The 21,320-nt window shown below is 38.8% G+C and overlaps 1 protein-coding gene across 1 annotated transcript; it reads left to right on the top strand.

Moving 5' to 3' along the window:
• Nucleotides 1-277: 277 nt before the first annotated feature.
• LOC112126448 lies at nucleotides 278-1,291 on the top strand. Its single transcript, XM_024225520.1, has one exon. It carries the CDS (start codon nucleotides 278-280, stop codon nucleotides 1,289-1,291), a length of 1,014 nt encoding a protein of 337 aa, XP_024081288.1.
• Nucleotides 1,292-21,320: the final 20,029 nt, after the last annotated feature.

Below are 21,320 nucleotides of genomic sequence, written 5' to 3'. Positions count from 1 at the left end.
CCAAAATGATACTAAATAAACTGGATATCGTCCAAAATAAGGCCCTCCGGTTATGCTTAGGAGGTTGCCAAGTACCCCAGTGGATGCGTTGAGGGTGTTATCCAATGAACCCCCCCTGAATCTACGACGCAAACTTTTGGCGGGAAGGCTTCTAACAAACCTGATGGCGAGAAAATCAGAACTGGTTGGGAAAATATCCACCTTAACTCTCCTCACTTTAGCACAAAAATACTGGGGAAAAAAGTCAATGCCTTTGTTAGCAGAGGTATTTACGGATATGGCACCAATACAAGTGAAGGTGGAGAAAAACAGTGTTCTGCCGGCTTTCCAAGCGGAATATGTCACAAATTTTAAAAGTCCCGATGTTAAATTTTGCAACAAATATAGCCAACACCCAGCTAGCATAGCAAACCAACTATGTTGGTCGGAATTAAAGGCCAGTTTTCCAAATGGGCACTTCATATTCACAGATGGTTCAGTTACAACAAAGGGAGTAGGTTGTGCTTTTTACGACCCCAAAGCAAATCTGAAACCAATGTTTCGACTGCCAGACAATCTGACAATGAACTCTGCAGAATTGGTCGCAATTTTAAAGGCACTTGAATATGCGAAACAAACACAAATTAGACACACGGTGGTCTGCTCAGATAGTGAGAGCGTAGTGAAAAAACTAAAAGGGAATGAGAAGGGTTTTATCACGGAGCATTTACTAATGAGAATTCTCCAGTGTATCCAAGAAATACAGTCGGATGGGCTGGAAGTTTCATTAGTGTGGATACAAGCGCAAGTGGGGATAAAAGGTAATAAAATAGCTGACAAATTAGCCAAAAAAGCAACGGAGTCTGGACTCACATTGGCCATACCAGTTCCAAAAAAAGACATAAAAAGATCCCTACATTTGACTCTTCTCGTGGACTGGCAATTGACGTATTCGTCCGCAGGAGCAGGCCAATTTTTCAAGACAATTTTCCCCTTAGTAGGACGAAAGCCTTGGTACCGTAGAGATTACTACGACAGGGCGCAGACCACGACCATAAATAGACTGCTGACGAATCATGGGCTATGTGGCAACTATCTCAATAAGATAGGGAAAAAGGATTCACCTCAATGCCAAGTGTGCGGTTGCGTTGAAGATCTCCAGCACATCATAATGAGATGCAAAAGATACAAAGAAGAAAGAAGTAGCATCTTGGGAGAAGTTATTAACTACGAAATTCTTCTTTCCTCATTCACCAAAGCGACATACAATAAACTGTATGAATTCATGTGCAGTGCAAAAATAAAAATATAACAAGGGAAAATATGTTTTGTACATAAAGTTAACGATGTAATAATTATTTTTTTCATAAATGGTTGTATATATTAATTATACCAAAAAAAAAATAAAAAAATAAAATCACTTTATAACATTTTATGCTCTCGAGATCCAACTAATATTGCATTTTTTTAACAACTCTTAACTAAAATTTAACAACTTTTTTCCAAATATTCGAGAGATAAAGGACAAAAATCCAAAGGATATTTGTTTTCATTGGCAGCTCTTGTTTCTGCGTTGGTTGCAAGCATGGTGCAGCAGCTATTTAGTCTTGTATCTTTTGATTTCCGAAAGTATCTTTTCTACATCTTATCTTTTCTCATAGGAACACTAATTGGTAAAAGTTTCCCTTTGGCTTGTTTCTGTTGCGCGATTTCATCTACTGCACAATTGAAGATGTAAATTGATTTGTTACTTATTCAAATTCCTCTCCTAATATACTGCATTATTTATGTGTACTGTGGGACTGAGAATACCTTGATTTTATGTGTCCTCTCTGTGAGAAAACCCTGAGACTGATGGGTAGCTCAATGGTAGAAGGTAGGAGGATTTATCCCAAAGACTTTGGTTCGTGCCTCGCGATACTAACTTTTCATAAACTTTCTTTTCATAATTTATTTTATTATTGGGTTATTCTTTTACAATTTTGTGTTAATTCAAAACTGGAATTGTTCTCTGTGTTATTGGTTATACTCAAAACTGTCTCTAACATTCAGTTTTGAAAAACTATAATGACGCTTGTTCGTTCTTTCGATGTCAATAGTCAATTTGAAAATATACATCCCGCCCCACTTCACGCCAATCAGAACGTATATATTTTGACAAAGCAAACAAAAGCGGGATTTGCATAAGAACTGTGGTGTTCAATAGTTCACCAGCCGGATCGGCACGTGGCGCACGGCGCACGCACATCCATTACCAGAGGATTAAGCAGCGATTTGTCAGCCGTGAGCTACCCTCCCAATGCGACCGTGTAATCGTATGATAAACTCATTTGTGGGAACATCGGATCCTGCGAATATGCTGCTTATCTACCCCCTATTATCATCCTATCACTTAGACCTCCCCCCAAATCTACCAACCCCAAGCCAATCTTTCCCTATAGTTAATCTGAGCCAACCATATTTTGCGGATTTTCAACAGGTGTCCAATGCTAAAAGAAAATCACATTTGCCATGATTTTATGAGCAATTCAACGTGGGAAAGTGTGCTTGTTGTTGTTGGGAAAATTTATTAAAAGTTTATTTTTGTGACAGTTACTTGGAATTTGTTATGAAAGTAAAATTATTATAAACTCTCATACATCATATAATACATACTATCGCAAAGTATCATACGTAAAAGATTTAATGGATTTTGATGTTTACAGGAAGATCACCCTCATGTTTTGGTTTTGCCGTAGAGCGGGGTGTTTTGCTGGATATTGCTCTTACTTGCAGCATACGGCATCCAATATGGATAAGAGGAAGGAGAAAGTGTCACCTCTGATGTCATCAATATCACTCTTCCAGCATTAGACTTCTTTAGCATTGGATCTAAGTTTTTGAGTAAGTACAAGTTGGCAGTAAAATTTGTATTCATTATGTAGCTCTTCAATTTCACAGTCGATTAGGGTTCAATTTGCCTAACATTTCAGTACATGCATCTTGTAATGTTTAGGTGCGCGGCCATGTCAAAATCAGTATGAACCTTTATTCGTACTGAACGGTTCATTACACTCAGAATATGTTTTTAACTATTTGTACTTTCTTAATTAATTACTTAAGGTCTTAGTTGAGATGAAAAGTTACTGTCACAAGCGGGATTCGAACCACGACCTTCGGCTATCGTGGAGTGGATCGAAGTCACGATAGGTCAAATGGTTAGAGCAGCGGCGTATTTAGCTGAAGATCGTGGGTTCGTATCCCACTCGTGACACTAACTTTTTCATTCAACTACGACCTCAGACAAAGAATAATAAATTCAAATAATTAATACGGCCAGTTATGACCGCTAAACATATATGAATTGGTACTAGCTAAAATAGACACAGCCAAAATTCCTTCTTGAGATCTGCGGAGTGGGACCTGTAGGTTCGTGGTTTTCGTTCATTTTGGTCTGTCAGATGAGTTTCGAATTTTCGCTATGTTCAACGGTAGTTTAGATGGCATACCATTGAAGATTTAAAACGCCTTAAGTACCAAAACCTCGAAGATCTAAATGGTCGATAATGAACCAGCTACAAGTTTATCATTCGGTAAACCTCAATCCCAAATTAAATGAGTGAAAACTCGTTCATAAAATTGCATTAAATTGAATCAAGTTATGGTAGCGTATTTTCCTGCTGCTTTTTATGTCAGTTATGTTTTGTCATAGAACCATCTTCAGTGGTTCGTCTGTGTGTTACGACTGTTTAGGTGAAAGCTAGAATAGCAGATCTGGATGAAGATACAGGTTCATCACCAAACAGACCGCACCACAATGTTGAACAATGATATCATAATTATTCAGAAATCGTGAGATGCGGTCTGGTGTGAAGTAGGTTTCAGAAAAACATTTTCTTTATCGTGCCAACGTTTCGATCTTTATTGAGATCATTTTCAGGGCCTGGGATTTACAAACATTGTTTACATATAACATATTCCTTTTCCTATTTATCCCTTTCTATATAATCCTGAAAGGCGTGAGTGTGATAGGTATGCTAGGTCTAGATTCGAAATCTTTGAAGGAGAGGACAAATCACTCCCCGAGGTAAAATGGTCCAAAATCTTGGGGTTTGTGAACAAGTCCAAGAGGTTTATGCAGGACACGTGAGCCGACCAAGTCCCGGACCTTTTAGGGATGGGGTACGAGTCTACCCAGGCAAAGTCCGACCATCAACCCCGGTGCCTGGGGGTAACCAATGATGGAGGAAAATTTCCCCCCTTACCTTCCTACACCCTTCTTTTCCTAATTTTCCTTTCTTTTCCTTACTCCCCTCTGTTTTGGCAGAGGCTTCCTAGATTACTGAACCAGCACCCATCATGAAACGGGTGTATCAGTAGGGGGTTCGTATGATCAGTCCCACCTTAGAAATAATACTGAACCATGGGAGTTGAGCATCCAAACGGTTCTTCTAATTGAGGTTGGACTTGTGGTGGTCGTGGTTTGTAAACAAATTGTACCTTAGTTGAAGGGTACCGGAGCCGGAGATAGAGTGCCTTCTCTATCTCTTCTGGGGTGGTGAAAGGCATGGCTGAAAGGCTGTGCCGGAAACCACAAAACTGCTTTTTTCAAGGCACATGTATAGATGTGTCATTTTTAGGGCACTTCTGAGGAATGTGCCATGGAATGTGATAAGTCCATGCATGTAAAATCCTCCTGGTGTTCTATTAGAGAACACTGGGCGTCTGAGAGGTCCCCTCTGGGAAAAGTCCGGACGTTAAAGATCACCATGGGTCTCAACACCCATGAGTAATGATGGGAACATCTGTCAAGCTTCTTCATTTTACTCAGCTCTATCAACCCTCTTACAACTCTACTAAATCTACTCAACACTGTTCGGCCCCCGGTATAATATATCCTTCAGTGGACGTTGTCTACGCGACCTCAGACCCATGGGTGTGAGCTTATATGAAAAAGGCCTCTGGGCGATGCGACAATATACGAGACACTAATTAGACCGATTTGGACATATAGAGTCGATCTGTGGGGTTCACCCAAGTCATCCAATATCCAAAGAATCCAATGTTTTCAATCAAGTCTTCCGTTTCATCCTAAATGCGGTTGTAAGTCACTAAACAAACCATTCACAGACCTAGACATCCTATCCGTGATGGGGATGATTCGAACACGTTTCTACCACTTTCACTCCATGCTGTCCATACAATTAGCTGTGTTCAATGGCCCTGTCTTCAAAGTCCCGCGTTACCAATCTTCCTTGCCGCCTAAGAACGCAGAGCCCTCGTGAACTCCTAACAAAACCCATAAACAATAAACCAACAATCCTGAACACTGAGAGTTCCATCAATGGTCGGCTCCTCTTCCCCATCACCGAGGTCTGACAAATTTCTGTTAGATTTTTGTATTATTGTTCACTACAATTTCATTATTATACAGAAAAATTTTGTACAGAAAGCAATAAAAAAACTCTAATCATATATGGCGAATGCTGAAAGAGGGAAAACTGAAAAACAATTTTTCATGGGGGTGAAGTTTTTGTTTTCCAAATCCTTCACCGTCCAGGAAATAACCTACAATCATTTGAAGGTCGAAAGTCCAACTATTGTTTCCAAAGATTCCTGGCATATTCAGCCACCATTAAATTAATTAACCAAATCCTAATGAAATAAAACCGTAATTTTCTGCATAACTGATATTTTAAAATGGCTCGCAGAAAATCCAAAAGAAGTTTCATCACTATTTATAGCTGTAAGGCTGTCGATCTGATAATTGAAGTGTGCGCATAGTCTCGCTGTTTTGCCTGTCAAAGACTCTTCCTTTTGAAACCTTCGGTGTAGGATAAGTTTTTTCTTTGTTTTTCGGTTTGAACAGGAAGGATATTGAAATGATCTAAATGTTTGAGACAAGGCCGAGGCAGATGCACCCCAAGTCGGGGCCGATCACCCTTGTGGTCTACAATTACGGTGAGGGCGGCCCTTAAATTAACCAGGTTTTACCCCAATTTGTCCCCCAAGGGCCCATCCATCACCGCCCTTATTATCATGTTAACAGCCGCTATATCTTTTTTAATAACTCAATTATTAACATTATTATATTATACCGAGCTCCAAGCGGGGGAGGAACTGAAACCGTTTGGTAACGGCTTTTTTGCGTTCATTTTCCCCGGTAAAACAAAAAACCCAGTGTGTAGATTAAAGGACGCCCATCGTTCACGTTTTATGGGCTGACTGGGAAAATATGACGGGAGATAGGGGCTCTATTCCCAGTTTTTGTGAGCTTATTAATTAAAGATAATTGGATTTTTTTATATAAGTTTACGCTACTGGATAAAATAGTCATTATAAGTTTGATTTGCTAAATTAGCTATATATTACCGCATTTAAAGTCATGGTCATCATTCACACCCAAGACCAAATAAATATCACCAAGGATCAGGGTATTTTTATTTAATTCTCTGTAAAAATACTTTCATTGAATGTCGAATTATCTGGTTTAAGTATAATAACCATATTGATTTAGAACAACGTATTTTTGTACTAATAATACTTCTTAAGTCACTATTTTCGTGATCCGCTTGACCAATTAATACAAGACAATTAATTAAGGATTTTAGTTGAGATGAAAAAAAGTTAATGACACGAGAGGGATTCGAACCCACGACCTTCGGCTAGATACTAGATAGAAGTTAGTGTCCGAGTGGATCGAAGTCACGATAGTTCAAGTGGTGGAGCAGCGGCTTATTTAGCCGAAGGTCGTGGGTTCCAATCCCGCTCGAGACACTGAATTTTTTTATCTCAACCAATACCTAACATAAAGACTATAAGTACTCTTGACTGTATATTCAGCAAGTTGATGTACTGCTAGGAATAGGCAAAAATATTGCCATGAACAAATTCTGGTAGAAGACATTCTCATTTGATAAAGGGAAAAATAACAGAAAAGGAAGAACTTAGCATCTTGCCCACCCTGCTTATATCCCTAGTTCTGTACTCTGTTTTTTGGATTATGGATAGGAGGATAGTGATAGGGATATAAGAGGCGGCACAAGGCCTACTGCACCTTGATCTGAATAAATGTGGACCTCCGTTAATTATAACCCACTGACCAGTTTCAGGTTGTTAATCAGCCTCCACAGCTTTGCCAGTGGCTCCTTAGTGTAGGATCTTTCTTGCGGTTTTTCCTGTCCTAGTTACAAGAACTTTCACAGAAATATAAAATATGTTCTAAGGACTCCTCCTCTTTTTGGCAATATGTGCACAGTGTTTCTTCTGTCTGTACTGTTATCCGGTGCATGTGCTTTCTTAAGTGCCCTGATAGGGGTCCAAACAGAATCCTGGTTCAGTCGCGGTTGCTTTTCAGTGATTCCTTTGTACGTTTTGCGGATGGCTCTTCTATGAATCTCTTCGTGTGCCTTATGCTTGTGGTATTGACCCACAGGTTTTGCACTCATTAAGGATCCTCTTTTCTGGCAGGATGATAAACCACAGTAGGGTTCAGGAACCAGAGAGCCCATGTTTGCTACCTATTGGGCCAACATGTCATCCTTTTGCCTATGTGCCCCGTGTGCCCAGGGACCATGCCAGGGTCGGGTCTTTAGTGCCTCTGACTTCCGTCAGGGCCTCCATGCAGTTCCAAATCCAAACACGTTTTGCCTTTTCCTCGCCGAGGCTAGGCGACCTTAGTGCTGTCTGACTGTCAGAAAAAATAGCTATCATCCGGGAATGTATTACTAGCCTTTTTATTTCTCTGGTAACCTAGGTTTACCGTCAGTTCGGTCTTTGGATTCATCCCGAAGATTCCAGATCCCTTACCCTTGTCGGTTTTGGAGCCGCCAATCGACATTTTTAGACTAACTGGGCATTGTTTCGATTGTATTACGTTATGATTTTTATTTCATTAGATCTTGTTTATTTCCAAAAATAAACTCTACTAATCTGAATCTCGGTAATGCCTGGATAAAAAATCAAATGTTACAGGCCCCGCTTTCGTTGTATTTTAAGGTCATCATCCGTGTAAAATAATCTGGAAGATGTGTTCAAATCGGTATAATTAAGTTTTTAATTATTCTCAATAGTGACTGTCTGCCTTCAAAGAAATTTGAAACATTTATTAAAAATATTCACTAATTTCGTGGCCCGCTTGACCAATTAAATCATTACAATTAATTAAGGTTTTTAGTTGAGATGAAAAAAAGTTAATGGCACGAGAGGGATTCGAACCCACGACCTTCGGCTAGATAGCCGCTGCTCTACCACCTGAGCTATCGTGACCTCGATCCGCTCGGACATCAACATTGAAAAATGGCAAAAGGAGGGAAACTCATAAGGTGGGGTTGAGATGGGGAGTTGAAGTCCGAGCGGATCGAGGTCACGATAGCTCAGGTGGTAGAGCAGCGGCGTATCTAGCCGAAGGTCGTGGGTTCGAATCCCTCTCGTGCCATTAACTTTTTTTCATCTCAACTAAAAACCTTAATTAATTGTAATTTATTAAAAACTTAAGTTTGCCAATTTGTAGACATCTTTTGATTGGTTTGCCCTGATGACCTTAAAATAGGTCGAAAGCTTGGAAGATTATAATTGAATTTGTTTTTTCATCCAGGCCGTACCGAGATCCAGATTATACGAGAATAAAAAAGGGGTCGAAACAACTAACACTTTATCCAATAATGCACACATGATTCATGTAGAAGGCATATTGGATTGTAGTCACATTGAAAAATGTAAACCGTAATAAATAACTAGGCAGTCTGGCCATGACGAGTTCCCCTTCCGGGAATTTGATATATATCGAGTTGTAAGGCCGTCGAAACATGTCAGTCCATGATTGGTCGCCCCCTGGTCTACACTTGATCATTGGTTATGGAGAAAATGATAGAGTGAGGAAAAGCTGCGTACCCTCCACTGGAACAAAATCGGGTCAGGGCTGTAGAAGGAAAACTTGATAGGAAATTGATTTTACGTCGGGGAAAAACGTGTTTGATTAATGACCTTCTCGAATTAAGCGGGGGCACGAACAGACCGGGTTAATTCATTATGAATGGTCCTTATGAGTATCCCTCATGAGGATCGGACTGTAAATGATATGAGCCTGTGAGGTTTATCACTTAGGGAGCCGAGGAGTGAAGGATGAGCCCTTTGGGAGAAAGCGACCCATTATCAAATATTAATATTGACCCAGGGTGGATGCCGGAGGCCCTGATGCACCCCGTGGGACCACAGGTCCATCTGCCGTGGCACGGGCCGATCCTGTTCGGAACATAAACAACTGCTCCTTGACAATTCTTACGATACCTAGCTATCAAAATTGAATCACATTTCAAAAACAAAGTAACAAAATAGAGAAACATGGAGTGGACAATACTTAAGATTATAAATTTTTAAAAAAATATAACGAAATATGATGAAATTAAATAGCAACAACTATTTTTCTCCTATATACAGGGTGCTCGGCTACTCGATTTACAAACTTTGCAAGTAGATTCTAATTCAAAATGGAACCAAAAGTCCTAGTTAACTATGGTCCGAACCTCAACAGTTTCCTTATTATTTCACATTTTCAATTGTTTTTTTCAAATATGAAGACATTGATGAAGCACAAGAAAAAACCGTGGTTGAAGCATTAATAAGGTTGAAAGATTAATAATAAAAAAATATTTTAAAAAACTTAAGTAAATTTGCATGAATTTATTAAACTTTTTAATTTTGATTACCAATCCGTCAGTCTCAGTTTTTCCTTTCCTCCATCAATTTCTTTATCTTTGAAAAAGTTAATTAAAAAAGAAATTTCACCATTAAATGGAGTGTTCTGAAATTTGCTGATCTTTAGATTTGGAAATAGTAGTTTAGATTTACCACAGTAAGTTTTTCATCTTTGAAAAAAAATTTTTTTTCAAAGTTCTCGCTGCTAATACGCTTATTTGACCAATGTTTACAACTTGAGTACTGATCACATCTTATTGGAAATTTAACTTAGTTTTCAATGTTACCAACGGATTGGTCCAATACCTTTTAGTTTTGAAGTTATCATTTTTTATTTGAAGCAAGGTCGTGAAATCAGAAAAAATCAGAAAAAGTGGAATAACTCCGAAACTGCTGAGATTCGGATCATAGTTAATTAGTATTTTTTGGTTCCATTTTGAGTGGAGAATCTACTGGCAAATTTGCAACACGAGTAGCCGAATACACTTCCAGTCAAAAATATCTCAACGCTTATAAATCCTGATTTTTTTAGTTTTTGAACCAAGTTTTCTTACAGTAGTGTTATTTGTTCAATGAGAGATATTGGGGATTAGACATAGATTAATAATATCATTGTTAATCACTATTTACTAACAAAGGAAAGATCGAGATTTTTCTTGGTTCCTTTTAGCCAATTACTGTTTGTTAAGTCCGGTTAACTATTTTTCTCTATTTTTTTTCTCTGTTATTTAGTTTCTGTCCTAATGAGTCGTTTGAGCTGCGGAAGAAGACCGCAAGAGACAAACATACATAAGAAGGCCCGAGAAAGACCACCTAACCAGAGGAACCGTATAGAGTCTAAAGGAAGATTTACCAGGGTAATGGGCTGCAGAGGACTGGAAAAAGTCATTTTCAGCAAAGAGGCAAGAATGGCCTTTAACATACGACATGGACACTAAAGAGACTCAAGAAGATCTGAAAAACGATACACTCTGTACGTAGTAACTGTGACGTTTTGAGGAAGACCTCTTATGTACTTGACCGCTATTTCATGGAATGCAGGTGCCGAGTTGGTTCCAAACTCTTCAATGTCTTAATTTGTGCTTAGATGAAGAGCACTGCATGATCTTCATCTACCCACAAATTGAGACATTCAAGAGTTTGAATCCAACTCGGTCCCTGCATTCCAACAAATACCAATCAAGTACATGATAGGTCGATACACTCTGTAAGTAGATATTTTCTTGGAATGAAGGCATAACTAATAATATCGTGAAATATTTTTTCAATTAATTAATATTTAATTAAGGTTTTGGTTGAGATAAAAAAGTCAGTTTCATAACCGGAATTCGAACCCACGACCTTCGGCTAAATACGCTGCTGCTCTACCACCTGAGCTATTGTAACTTCGATCCACTCGGACACCACTCTCAATTTCCCATCTCAACTCCACCTTTTTTGAATTTTGAAAAATGGAAAAATGGAAAATTAAAAAAAGGTTTAGAGGTTGAGTTGGGAAGTTAGTGTCCGAGTGGATCGAAGCCACGATAGCTCATGTGGTAGAGCAGCGGCGTATTTAGCTGAAGGTCGTGGGTTCGAATCCCGCTTGTGACATTAGCTTTCTCATTTCAACCAATACCTTACATAAAAAGAGTAATTAATTTAAATTAATTAAAGTGATTTGGTCAATCAGACCCCTTAATGTAATGGATTAGTAAAACGAAGTATAACTTCACTAACCCGTGGCCACTTCATATGTCGCCAAGAATCGAATCCTGATTATACGACATTTGAAAAATGGCAAAAAAGAGGGAAGAGCGTCGCTCCGTTTGGATTGCTAGGAACGATCGTGAATGGCCACCGTTAGGATTATATCATTTTTATTCCTATAGGGGGAAAAATTAAAAAAAGTGGAGTTGAGATGGGAAGTTAGTGTCCGAGTGGATCGAAGTCACGATAGCTCAAGTGGTAGAGTAGCGGCGTATTAAGCCGAAGGTCGTGGGTTCGAATCCCGCTCGAGACACTGACTTTTTTATCTCAACCAAAACCTTAATTAAATATTAATTATTGAAAAGAATGTATTTGATCAAGCGGACCACAAAACCTATTAGTAATTGTGAACTACGTTGTCTGTGTTTGGAGAAGATGAGGTGTTGGTACAGGCGGAATTTTTGTGGCTCGAGCTAGGAAGGACCTCTCAAATGTGGGGGTTTTATGACGAGTGGTTAAAGTAGGAGCCAGAACCTTCAGCAATGAATATGAGGGAACCAATTTAGCGTCGGGAAATTTGGAAAAAGTGTAGTTTCCAGGAAAGAAAGGACGAAGGTTTTTAACAGTAGAACAGAAGGAAGCTTGATGTTGATGGTGAACGGAAAAATGGGGGGAGGTATTTGAGGTGGTGACGAGATCCTACACAGACTATACAGTAACAATGGCTTTTGACTTTCTCGCATTTAATGCTAGGTTGTTTTTATGTTTAGCATTCAGCTAAACATAGCAGGGTTGTTTTTATAGCCTTCAGATCTTTCTGAATTCTAGGAATAGCCAAATGTACATCGGAGGGATGGAAGGACTTACAAATTGGAAGTCGTCGGCACCGACGTGGTAATGGCTGTGCTGAATGGAGTCGAAAAGATCATTGATGTAAATGCTGAACACAAGAGGGGAAATGGAACACAAACCTTAGAGAAAAAAATAGAATAAAATAGACCCTGAAAATATTTGCATAGACCATGGATCGCAACCTCGGTGGCTAACCGACGGCTGACCCCGGATTCCCAACATCCTGGGTGTATGATTCTCGAAGCTTTCCGGTAATGTATTGAAAATTAGAAAAGCTGGAATTGCCGGTGGACAGAAAGAAGTTACAGGCTTATCTCTGTACATGCGTGTATCAAATGATTGCCATATTGTAGCAAAAAAACAAATAAATATCCCGACCCAAAAAGAAAAATCAATTCCTATTACAAATATGGCTTTGTTTAAGGGTATACTTTTAATATTATATAAATTATTATGCCTATAGTTGAAAATTTAAATGCATAGAAACATATTATCTTCGTTACTGAACTTTTGTGTAATCCTTTATGTGAAATTCCTGTCCGTTTCTAGATTTCATTGAAATTATTTTTCTACCGGTTCTATATTATCTCTTGTCTTAATTCGAATCCTTTCTTGTCACTGCGACATTTGGCTGCTTGTAACAGTCGTTCTAACAAACCGCAGTCCCACTGGGGTTTGCATTAAGGACTCGTCGATGAAAGGCAACGATCGGACGCTGCGGAGCAACAGATGTGCAGCACGAGTCAACTACCGTCACTAACGCCCGCGTTATTTATTCCGATCTGATTTTGCTTCGGAGCATCTGTCGAGGAAGAGCGAACGCCTCTGCTGCGAGGGTCATTGCGATAACGCATCAACATTTGCTCCGAACAATTGTCATATTTAAACCTAAAAAATAGATTAACTAAACGTTTGTTTCATACAATAAGTACCTCTAGGTCGATTGAGACACATCAGTGACGTGACGGTGTCGTGTCCGGCATTTTGTTCGACCGGCAGGTTTGAAAATATTATTCTTGGAAAGTCAACGGCTTTGTTCACACACGCCCGGCGCGCGGCCGTGGCCGTGCCAACAGTGCTGCCCTCGTCACCGGACCGTGATCGTCGGATTACTTGTTGACGATATTTTACAGTTTTCACGGCTGTACAATATGAATGACGAAAAACTCATTGAGTTGGCGCAAAATAATTCTGTATTGTTTGATCAGGCAAATTCAAAATACATAAACATAGCTTCAAGAATATTCTCTGGAGGAGGAAACAAAATTGAAAACAGATGCGAATAAACTAAATGTATATTTCAGTAGTGTTTACATTATGAATAGCAAAAGAGAATAATAAATTATGAATTACGATTAGAACTTCTTTTATGGTTTTGGGTATTTGATAACCTCGGGAGAGATTTAGCATCAGAATTGAAATAATGAGTGAATATTAATGAAATGCATCTGTTGTTGCGTCCCTCTCTATAAATGTAAATTTTAAATGTTTGAGTACCACTCCTCGAATTCACTTGAATTTTACGTGGGTGTATTGTATTTTTAATGTATTAAGAAGTTTAAGTCTTAAGTTATGCAGTAAGCAAAATTTTGCTCCATCCACACAAGTCCACTGCAAAGTACGGATGGAACACTGACCAGTATAGCCCTTTATGATCATAATGGCAGGGAATAAGGGCTGTCACGTCACTGATGTGCATGAATCGACCTTTATTCTCTCATTTTGTAAGGTACGGTTATAGCCATCTCATTTATTTTAATTGTGTCCAGAATTTCTGAAAGACTATTCCATAGATCTGGCCTTATTTCGTAGTATCTCAGGAGGCTGTTTTATATACTTTCAAAATAAAAAGTAAAAATATATAAGTGAAGATATTTTTGCCGGGTTTTTTCAACTAGGAGGTCACCCAAATTAAGACAATTAGTAAGTACTCTGCGTTTGAATTCACGGCCGGTGAGAATCGAAACCGGGCCCTTCCAGTATCGCCATATCAATGTTGTAACTGTTGTCACCAACATTTAGTGTCGCCCCCTCCTATTAATTTATTTATTTATTTATTTATTTGTAGCCTATACATACTTGTACATAATACAAATGTGATCACAATGTATATTGTTCACCGCTCGGTCACAGCACTAACACTGATGCACCCGGAGGACACGTGCCATGAGAAGCCAGCCAGTGCTGCCACTCATTTTAATAGATTAAGTGGGAAGGAGGTCTCGGAGCCATCGTCGTTTTAGGCGACGTGGTGAATTCTCGGGATGGGAATATGTGGAGAGGGCTCTAGCGGTCGAGTTAGGATGGATCGATAGGTTGGTATGAAATTTTTGGAATCGGAAATGGATCAGTTCGTGGACAAAAGGAACGTTGCCTTTGTGGATAGTGAGGTTAGAGACGTAAAAAGGAGCTTTGACGATTTGTCTGAGGACTTTTGATTGGAAGGACTGGATATTGGATAGTTTGGCGGAACCCCAGAGTTCCACACCGTATGCCCAAAGTGGTCGCAGTAAAGTCTTGTATAAGGTCAGTTTAGTGCTGATAGTCAAACCCGGATTTTGATCCTAGTAGTCTGCGTAATTGTCCAAGTCTTCTGTTGAGTTGTTGTCTTTTAAGTCTTGTGTGGGATCCACGTCAGTCTGCTGTCAAGGTATAGTCCTAGGTATTTGACTTGAGTAGAAGTCGGTATCTCTTCATTGTTCATGTATAGTAGAGGGCAAGACTGTTTTTTCAAAGTGAACGTACATTGGATGCACTTTTCTCCGTTTAATCTTGTCCTCCACTTTTTGCACCAACCGTCGATGAGCTCAAGGTGTACTTGGATATTAGAGGTAGCTTGGGTAGGATTCAAGTTAGAGGACAAAATTGAGGTATCATCCGCGTAGGTGGTAATGATGGTATTGGGGTGAGTAGGTAGATCAGCAGTATAGATGGTATAAAGGATAGGACCAAGGATACTCCCTTGAGGGACACCGGCTTGTATTGGCCTGATTTCAGAGAACTCGTTACCGCACCTCACTCTGAAGCAGCGGTCTGTTAGGTAGGATTTCAGGATAAGGTAATAAGGAGTGGGTAGGAAGCGTTTGAGTTTATAAAGTATGCCCGGGTGCCACACCCTGTCAAAAGCTTGTGCTACATCTAGGAACGCACCTAGGCAATACTCTTTGTTCTCAAGAGCAGAGGAAACTGCACAATTCTAAACCCTTGTTGGGTCGTAGAATGATGTGGGCGGAAGCCGAATTGGTGAAAGGGAATAATTTTATATCTAGGATAGGGATTAGTAGTTTTAAGAGGAGCCTTTCAAGGATTTTGGACATTGTAGGAAGAAGGCTCATGGGTCTGTAGGAGGATATCTGATCGGAGGTTTATGAGCTTTAGGAATGAGGATAACGACGGAAAATTTCCATAAGAGGGGATAATAAGTAGTTCGTAGGATGGCATTATATATGGAGGTTAAGAAGACTATGGCCTTTCGTGGTAGGTATCGGAGTATGGTGGAGGCGATTAGGTCATGGAGATTTTCTATTTGAGAATTTGTGAATGTAATATTTTACTTCAGAAGGATGAAAAGGTTTGAGGGGGAGATGAAGTGGAAGTGGAATATTAAGGTTATCCATTACATCTTGTGTGTGAGCGGCATCGCTTATGTTTTCATGAGGAGTAAATGTGGATTCTAAATAGGCTGCAAATAGGTTTGATTTCTCTTTGTCATTCCTGACCCATTAATTAAATTTCTTTATTTTTGTTAATAATGTATAAAGTAATATGCTGTCAAGTGTACAGTTAGAGATATGACAATAAACAATTGGTTTTATTGAATTCATTTAAACAAACATGCAATCATAGCGACTAAAGCTTTTTTTGAAACTTTGAAACGAGGTTGGTCTATTATATAGTCATGATAATTGTATATACCAAGACTGAGAGTGCATGTATTTATTAGCGTGAATGTGTGTTGTGAATGGGCTGATGGCGGAATATCGAGTACCCCATCGACCCTCAATAGGTTATTTGTACTAGGTCTTTAAAAAGACTTTGTGCATTAATTAATTGGTGATATTAAAATTTTAATTTTAATCCTTATTCGACTCTAATATAAACAATGCATTTATTGTTGTTTACTTAGAATAATCTTTTATTTACTTATGTATACCAACTGACCCTGCCTTTAATTCCATTGTATAAATCTCAAGAAAATTTGGTAAAAAAATTGTCATTCGTGGTCTACTGAGGCACTGCTGGAAAAAAGGACTAAATACGAAGGTAGCAGACGAGGAAATATGTGCAGTGAAAGTTGAAAATGATGTGCATCTTAACGATGCAGCGTGTTGGTTCAGGCTGTTCAATTCTGGAACATCCTTCCAGATGAGCATAAATGTAGTCGCCCTTCAGTGATGGATGATTCTGAATTCCTCGAGTCAGTCAATGAGGATCCGTATGCGACCACTCGAGATTTCCTTCAAAATCCAAAAGATGATATATTTTGGAAAAGAATTGTAACGAACGATGAAAAATGTATATTTAAAAAAAATCCTATCAACCGAAAACAGTGGGGGACCGCAAGGCCAAGTTGGCTCAGGCAGAAGTTTGCCGAGATCGATTTGGAAAAGGATTGTGGTCTGCGTTTGGAGGAATTATGAAAGTGTTTTGCACATTGAGCTGGTTCCGGATAAGGACTGACGGGTAGCTTTACTGTGAACAATCCGAAAAAGTACATCGGGTTTTAAAAGAGAAGTACTCTGCTTTGTTCAATCGGAATAAAGCGTTATTTCAGCAAGACAACGCTCTTGCACATCGTTCACTTTTAGCCTAAGAAAAATGTTCAGAAATGTAGGATGTTAGATCTTGCCCTGCCATCCCAACCCTGACGCACCGTCTGACTTGTCTTTTCCGATCAATAGCGTATGTTTTGAACGGGCGGAACTTCGAAAACTACGAGGATGTCTAATTAGGATGTGAGTAGTTCTTCGCCTCGAAAGACAAGGACTGGTATTACTTCCGGCAGAAAGATGGGTTATAGTAGTTGATAATGAATGCCTAAATTTTGAAGAATGGTTTTCATGTTTACATTTTATACTGAAACTTAAATCAAACTTAATTTATGAAGACTTCTGTAACAGTATAGTCTGATTAAAGATTGGGTTGAGAGTGAATGTATTTATTAGCGTGAATGTGTTGTGAGAGGGTGAATGGCTGAATATCGAATCGAACATCGACCCACAATTAGGTTAGTTGTATAATATGTGTAAAGGTTGTGTTTGCAATGAATGTATTTATTAGCATGAATGTATGTTGTGAAAGGGTCGGTAGATCCCATCGACCTAATTAGGTTAGTTGTATAATAATGTACGGTGATGGAGGAAAATTGAATAGTCCATCACCCTAGTTGATGAATGGTACGTAAATAGGATGGAATGTTAAAAATGAACGGGAGTATAGATAGGTTTGGAACTGAATGCGTTGGGTGCTGGATTGATCTGGCTATTGAAAGCTCCCAACAACCTGGAGCCCAATCTCCCGAGATCTCACCCTGGATTGCCCACACCGGAGTCTGCCTGTAGTTTCCTACAAACAGCAAAGTACAGCCAGTGGACTATGGGACGCGAATAGGCTCAATTCGACACATGTTTGTATGTATGTACGTACATGTGCGGATTTGAGCCTATACAAATCCAAATCCAACTACTTTTGAGCAAGTTTCGTTGTCAACAGTTTTATTACACCAAAAGTCTAAGCAGTTTATATTTGAGCGCTTTAATTCTGAGTGGAAAGTGAGATCGTTTTCCCCCAGTTTTCATCTCTCCTCCGTTGAAGAGAAGAAATGGTGCGCTTAATCCCCTTAGCCGAGGTGAATATAAAACAGAAAGTTGCCGGGCGGTCCCGGAATGGGGTTTTTATTGAGAACCCACCCAGGGATATACTAATCTTTGAATCCCATCCAGAGAAAATCCCGAAAAACAATTTACATTTTAAGAAGAGGGGGGGATTTGCTGCAGCGTTAATCCGAGCTTCGTGAGTTAGTGCATCCCGACGATCTAATACAATTACGGCAGGTGTATTATGCAGGAGTTCACGATCCGGTGTAATGTCGACGATTATTACCCATCGTAAACTCCTGTTAGTCCATTGTAGCAGTAGCAAAGCGGCCGTCTTCTGCCCGCTCAATAACCCCTTTACAACCCTATTTATTTATCTTCCAGAAAGGGCTGGTTAGACCAGCTACAAATTCTTCTTCTTTCTTATTTTCCTTTTTGCATTCAACGCCCCATCCTCTAATGGTTGTAGCTTAATGACTATTACTGTTTCCTCCTTTTTCATCGTGACTTTTATGATGACTTATCAAAGAAACTTTCCTAACCTTATTGCCTACAATGAAAGAGGAAGATTAAATTATTAGATTTACCTAGGTACAATTATTTCCACTTGATTCCAGTAACTTGAGCTTACAGAAACGCAACCGTAGTAAGTGAATATAATAAATTATGTAAATAAATATAACCCACGCAACACTGATTATATTCCTAACGAGACTGACATCCGGGAACAGGCTTCCTTTCATAATCACGTGAACTTTTAACAAACAGCCAGCAGATTCAAAATTATCCAGTAAATACATACAACCTACCTTCTTAACCAATTTAGCTATCAACTAATGCAGAATGTAACGAGTTACCGATGTTTTATTAATAATAAAAATCTCAAAGGCTGAAGAACTCGATCATAGAAGTTCATTCGTGTATTTATAAATTGTTATTCGTGAAAGAACAGTAAAGATCTTACCTTTTTGAACTAGACCGGCGATATGATTAATTGAGCTTTTTTTTTTAAATTATTTCATGTTTTAATATCGCCTGACTTCTTCAAAATACTTCTTGTGATAATAACGATAATTAAGGGGCGTCGGTGGATCGTTTTAGGAGGTATAGGCCCCGGGTTCGAATCCAGCGGCCCTGCATTCAAACCCGACATACTCACAATTTTTTTTTTTTCAAAAACACCGGGTGATGGCTTATATGACCTCTGCTGTTGCGAACCCTCGTAAAAAAATATATAAAAAAATAGCGATAATTGACTATAAACCCTCTTATTATGAGTGTTAACGTAAATTCGATATTTTTGAATAAATCACGCATGAGTAGGTGCCTTGTCTCATAGTGCTAGGCAGACCTCGCTCTCCGCGTAAACATCTATTTTTATCTAAGCATTAAGCGAAGCATCTATTATCTAAGCAATTAAAAATTGATCAGAAAAATGGTACAAGTTTATTTTCAAATGATTTTCTACTTTGTTTCCTTAAGGCTACCTGAATAATACAATAATTTCAACCTTCTGAAGTGATTGGAATAACAGTTGAGCTTGAAGCCACTTAGTTTTTGAGAAAATCGCAAAAAGCCCAAAAAAAATAGAAATTCTTTATTGTCTGATAAATGAAAAATGGCCTGCTGCGTCGATTGGAACAAGAATTAAGCTCGTCAAGCACGAAGTATTCGAGCAAAACATAAAAAAATGTAAAAAAGTAAAACGGCCGTCGGGTCGATGGAACAAGAGTTAAGCTCGAAACCATTTAGTTTTCGAGAAAAACCGAAAACAATTTTAATTGTCTTATTCGATGTAAAACTACCTGCTGGGTCGTTTGGAACAAGAATTAAGCCTGAAACCTCATAATTTCTGAGAAAAACGTAAACAACAGAGAGTTTTTATAATTGCCTTATTCGATGAAAAACGACCTGCTTCGTCGATTGGAACAAGAATTAAGCTCGTCAAGCACGAAGTATTCGAGCAAAAGATCAAAAAATGTAAACAATTAAAACGACCGTCGGGTCGATGGAACAAGTGTTAAGCTCGAAACCACTTAGTTTTCGAGAAAAACGGAAAACAATTTTAATTGTATTTTTCGATGTAAAACTATCTGCTGGGTCGTTTGGAACAAGAATTAAGCTCGTCAAGCACGAAGTATTCGCGCAAAACATAAAAAAATGTAAAAAAGTAAAACGACCGTCGGGTAGATGGAACAAGAGTTAAGCTCGAAACCACTTAGTTTTCGAGAAAAACCGAAAACAATTTTAATTGACTTATTCGATGTAAAACGACCATCTGGGTCGATTGGAACAGGAATTAAGCTCGTCAAGCACGAAGTATTCGAGTAAAACATAAAATTTAAATAAATGTAAAAAAGTAAAACGACCGTCGGGTCGATGGAACAAGAGTTAAGCTCGAAACCACTTAGTTTTCGAGAAAAACGGAAAACAATTTTAATTGTCTTATTCGATGTAAAACTATCTGCTGGGTCGTTTGGAACAAGAATTAAGCTCGTCAAGCACGAAGTATTCGAGCAAAACATAAAAAAATGTAAAAAAGTAAAACGACCGTCGGGTCGATGGAACAAGAGTTAAGCTCGAAACCATTTAGTTTTCGAGAAAAACCGAAAACAATTTTAATTGTCTTATTCGATGTAAAACTACCTGCTGGGTCGTTTGGAACAAGAATTAAGCCTGAAACCTCATAATTTCTGAGAAAAACGTAAACAACAGAGAGTTTTTATAATTGCCTTATTCGATGAAAAACGACCTGCTGGGTCGATTGGAACAAGAATTAAGCTCGTCAAGCACGAAGTATTCGAGCAAATGATAAAAAAATGTAAAAAATGAAAACGACCGTCGGGTCGATGGAACAAGAGTTAAGCTCGAAACCACTTAGTTTTCGAGAAAAACCGAAAACAATTTTAATTGACTTATTAGATGTAAAACGACCACCTGGGTCGATTGGAACAAGAATTAAGCCTGAAACCTCTTAATTTCTGAGAAAAACGTAAAAAACAGAAAGTTTTTTTTAAATTGCCTTATTCGATGAAAAACGACCTGCTTCGCCGATTGGAACAAGAATTAAGCTCGTCAAGCACGACGTATTCGAGCAAAAGATAAAAAAATGTAAAAAATTAAAACGACCGTCGGGTTGATGGAACAAGAGTTATGCTCGAAACCACTTAGTTTTCGAGAAAAACCGAAAACAATTTTAATTGACTTATTCGATGTAAAACGACAACCTGGGTCGATTGGAACAGGAATTAAGCTCGAAACCGCTTAACTTTAGAGAAAAACGTAAAAAACCGAAAGTTTTTTGGATTG

Source organism: Cimex lectularius, unplaced genomic scaffold (genome assembly GCF_000648675.2).
Source record: "Cimex lectularius strain Harlan isolate CLEC.00 unplaced genomic scaffold, Clec_2.1 scaffold6, whole genome shotgun sequence".
NCBI lineage: Eukaryota > Metazoa > Arthropoda > Insecta > Hemiptera > Cimicidae > Cimex > Cimex lectularius.
Note: the sequence above shows the minus strand (reverse complement) of the source record. Positions and strands in the feature narration are given on the sequence as shown.